The sequence below is a fragment of the Diadema antillarum genome, unplaced genomic scaffold, assembly GCF_040938485.1.
Source record: "Diadema antillarum isolate AM-2024a unplaced genomic scaffold, OU_Dant_1.0 seq00002230_RagTag, whole genome shotgun sequence".
Taxonomy (NCBI): Eukaryota; Metazoa; Echinodermata; class Echinoidea; order Diadematoida; family Diadematidae; genus Diadema; species Diadema antillarum.
This window is the reverse complement of record NW_027272862.1, coordinates 282,563-286,610: the sequence shown is the minus strand read 5'-3', so window position 1 is coordinate 286,610 and position 4,048 is coordinate 282,563. Positions and strand designations below refer to the sequence as shown.

At 42.8% G+C, this 4,048-nt stretch overlaps 1 protein-coding gene across 1 annotated transcript; it reads right to left on the bottom strand.

Moving 5' to 3' along the window:
- Positions 1 to 482: 482 nt before the first annotated feature.
- LOC139714322 (uncharacterized) lies at positions 483 to 3,073 on the bottom strand. Its single transcript, XM_071626036.1, has 3 exons — positions 2,930 to 3,073; positions 954 to 1,226; positions 483 to 788 (listed from the first exon to the last, which is right to left on the bottom strand). The coding sequence occupies exons 1-3, from the start codon at positions 3,071 to 3,073 to the stop codon at positions 483 to 485; spliced, it is 723 nt and encodes a 240-aa protein (XP_071482137.1).
- Between the last annotated feature and the right edge of the window lie 975 nt (positions 3,074 to 4,048).

Sequence of the window (4,048 nt, the reverse complement as noted above, 5' to 3'; positions counted from 1 at the left end):
ATGAGCTGCAACGCTACTACAGGAAAAAAGAGTCAAAGAAACTGAGTGGGAATGAGAAACAAAAGTGGCACACCTCTCTCTCTCACGTATGTTTTTCTTCTATGCATATTTTACAAGAAAAATACTAAAACACTGCCTTTCAGCACTCTTTCGAAAAGTGGGTGTGATCATTTCCTGTACAATGTCTTGAAAAGATGTCATACTCCCAGACATTGAAATTTGTACCTCTGTGTTACTGTGACTGTCAATAGATCTAAAGAACTAAACTGGATCAAAAATCATTCCATGGGTTTCTAGATACCTTCCCCCTCCCTTTTCCTCATCGAATGAACCAGGATATTTTTTTTACTACACTGGGCTGTACTACCACAACTCTAGGAACATGCGGGTGAATGTATACTTCCAGCATATATGAATAAGCCTCTGTGGATTAATGTTGTACTCGTATATCAGAATGGAAAAGTGTTTTGGAATAAAGATGTTTAAGAATACTTGTACTCACCATTAAGATTGACATTGATACTGTCCAAGGACATCCCAGAACACTCGTTCATCTGTCCCTTTTCCATTAGCAGCAGTATTTTTGCGATCTTAGCTACCTGTAGTGTGTTCTCGGGCAATCTATAAAATTCTCTAATATGTACTTGAATGTTGTGGCCCATAAAGGTGGCGAATACATCCAGTTCATTGTCCTTCAGACATAATATCTGGGACATGGTCGCCACATGTTTCCTCAGCTGAGTGGATGTGATGTTTTCTGGATGTTCTGCTCCAGACGACTGAGCACACTTTCTCACAGCATCACAACCCCTATACGGTGTGGTACAACCTGGGCGTGCAAACAGGTACATATTGGACTCTAGGACTCCAGCATCTTGCCTAACGTTTTCATCTGCCTAAACATCAAGTGCTTCTTTCATTCCCTTCGTCAGAACCACAGGAACTGTTCTCACTCTCTTTCCGGGTATTTCAACTCTTGACAGTTTCTTGCAAAGCTCCTTTTCAAGCTTGTTGAGGCCCTGTAGAACGTCTTTGTTGACTTCTCCAGTACGTTTTTTGTAGTTTTCTACTGTCATCCTTTCCACCTCTCCACTACGCTTCCTATTAAACAGGACAGTCTGGGCAAGCATAGCTTGACCCAACTTGGAGAAATCTTCCCTGCTTACAGACCCTGCTGTGATGTGTGCCATTGACTCCTGCACCTGGTCCTGGATGGTCTTGTGCACCTTTTGTATGTCAGATGACAAAGGAATTATTGTTGGTCTGTTCCTCTTTGCTGCGTACAGAGTCTTGAGGGCACCTGTTGAAACTTTCTCAGCCCATTCAATAGAGCACAGTTCACCAAACTGTTCAGCCTTTTCTTTCTGACTTGAGTCCATTTTTTCAGTGCATCAGCCATAAGAATCCTGGCACACTTTTTGAGTGAGTGTCCTACTTTCAGCGCTAGTGAAGGTGTCTTATACTTCCCTGAGCTTTCATCCAAGCCTGCTATATTGTTGACAGCTCTGACCACATCATCAAACACCTGTGGGTCAATGGCAGGCCTCGAAATAGGATTTTGGAGGGGCAAGGCCATTTAGAAAAGGGCACTTTTTCCAAGAGGCCAGGGCACTTAAGTCAGTCAGAGGGGCACCAAGGCCACATTGGAAAGGGCATGTTTGGTGTTTATGAAAAAAGAAAGAAGAAAAACAAACCGAGAAAAACAAACAAACACACACACACACACACACACACACACAAAGTGCAACACACAACAAAAACCTCTTCCCTACAGCTGTAACACATTCCCGATCTCCGCGTTCTATCAGGTGAAACAACATTTTTTAAAACAGGAATAAAACAACAGTAGGTATTGATTGAAACTCGACACCCTTTCAGGCCAGCCAGGCTGCCATGAAACTTCAAAGCACATTCCGACAGCTGGCTGGCAAAACCACAAGGCAAAGGAATTTGCGTGCGCGTGTAGATTGCTATGATTAGTCTGTGACAGACAGTTCATGACCTCCAAGAATGCGCCAGTACGCGCGGTTTCTTCTGTTGATTGGTCTCTCTCTCTCCACCCCTCCCCTTTCCCCAGTCTGGCACACCTTGGCATCGTGGGATTTTTCTTTTTTCTTGGTGAACTTGGAGTTCACTCTTTACTACTCTATCTGAATATGCGCTGCCTAGCTAGTACATACTCGCGGCCGCTGCGCTGCGGAGGCAGTCGGGACAGTAAAAGCCGGTCGGGCGTACATGTACGTACACGTCGTCTCGTATCTCGGAAAGATACTTTGAGTTTGAATCAGATACATCGGGACGCGAGTGAACTGAAGGTATGATATTTGAGATCAGGAAAGTTGTTCAAGCTTATTAAAGAGACTTTGAGAAAGGGCATATCATACGTCATAAATAATAACTTTCATTCTAAAAGGGCACCACGGCCCCAAGAAAAAGGGCACATTTTTTTTGGCCGTAACTTTGATCAAAAAACAAAAGGCATTGCGGCCAACGAGAGGGGCACCGACGGCCATGGCCGTCGGTGGCCGTCGGTTAATTCGAGGCCTGCAATGGTCTCAGACAAGCAGTTGATGCCTGGTCTTATAGATCTCATTTGAAGGAGTAGCCGACCCATTTCCCTCAACTTTTGTCCAACATAGTTGTAATGGTTTTCTGAATCCTGGAACTTTGACAGAAGTTGTGCACCTAGCTTTATGATTAAATCATCATGCCGCACTGCCAAACTAACATCATCATGAGTCATTCGACGGAAGACCTCATCCCGAAGTCTTACAGGCACTTCTTTTGGCATTGGCAGCATCATGGAACATTGAGACTGAAAACTTCCAGATCCCTTTCTTTCGCTTCCAACACACTTCTTTCTGTGTTTCCATAGGTCACTCCTAATGAACCATGCAAAACACTGAGTACAAGGCAAGAAGTCTTTCACTGCTGTTTCATATGTTGGTCGTTTGTAAGGAATGATCAGACCCTTTCCTTCTCTTAGAACTTGAAGATTATGGGAATGGTTGCCCTTATTGCGCAAAATCTCAAGTAAATTATGCCTATTCTTTGACTTCTTTGGATGTGCCATGATTCTTTTCACTTCAATTTCATTGGAATGATGCATTTCAATGTGCCGGGCAAATTTTGGTGTGTCTTTTTCACAAAAGACACAAAAGTGACGTTTGTCCCACTTCCTTCCAGTTGCATTATTTGCTGTTAGAACCTTGATATCCTGAGGTTTCTCTGCCATGTCCATCTCTTGATTTCCAGCATGGTTTTCTGATTCAGGTTGACTGGTATTGGGCTCATATGGATGATCTGCTCTGGATGTACACGGTATGTCCATCTCTTGATTTCCAGCATAGTTTTCTGATTCTGACCTATGTGTAAAGCCAGGTTGACTAGTATTAGCCTCATATGGATGATCTGCTCTGGATGTACACGGTATGTCCATCTCTTGATTTCCAGCATAGTTTTCTGATTCTGACCTATGTGTAAAGCCAGGTTGACTAGTATTAGCCTCATATGGATGAGCTGCTCTGGATGTACGCGGTAAGCGATATGGAAAGACATCAGAATCACAATCATCACTGCTGACTCCACTTGGATTCACCCATGTTGGGTCAGCATCATCATCATCATCATCTATTTCTTCCTATGGAAACAAATAAAACACAAAGTAAATGCAAATGCAATGATCAAAATGAAATATTTTGCCAAGCAAAGCTGGATCTGAAAATAGCTGAGGAATGTCTCCTCATAATTATCACCTATTTCTATTAATACCCCCCATAAAGAGTCATCTCTATAAGTCACTTTATGACATGATACCAGACACAACACACATCAATCTTTAAATATTTGCTTCTTTCTTTTACAGCACCCCCCCCCCCCCCCCCCCCCCCCCGAACTAGAATCTACTGAAAGACCACACTTAGTTATCTAACAATTGAAAGAAACCAAACCCTGGGAAAAGTAAATTTTAATGAAAAGAAAACAGGGAGGGAAACAAATTATTTACATGTTTAATCAACATTGGGGAACAGAAGAAATGTCATGAAAG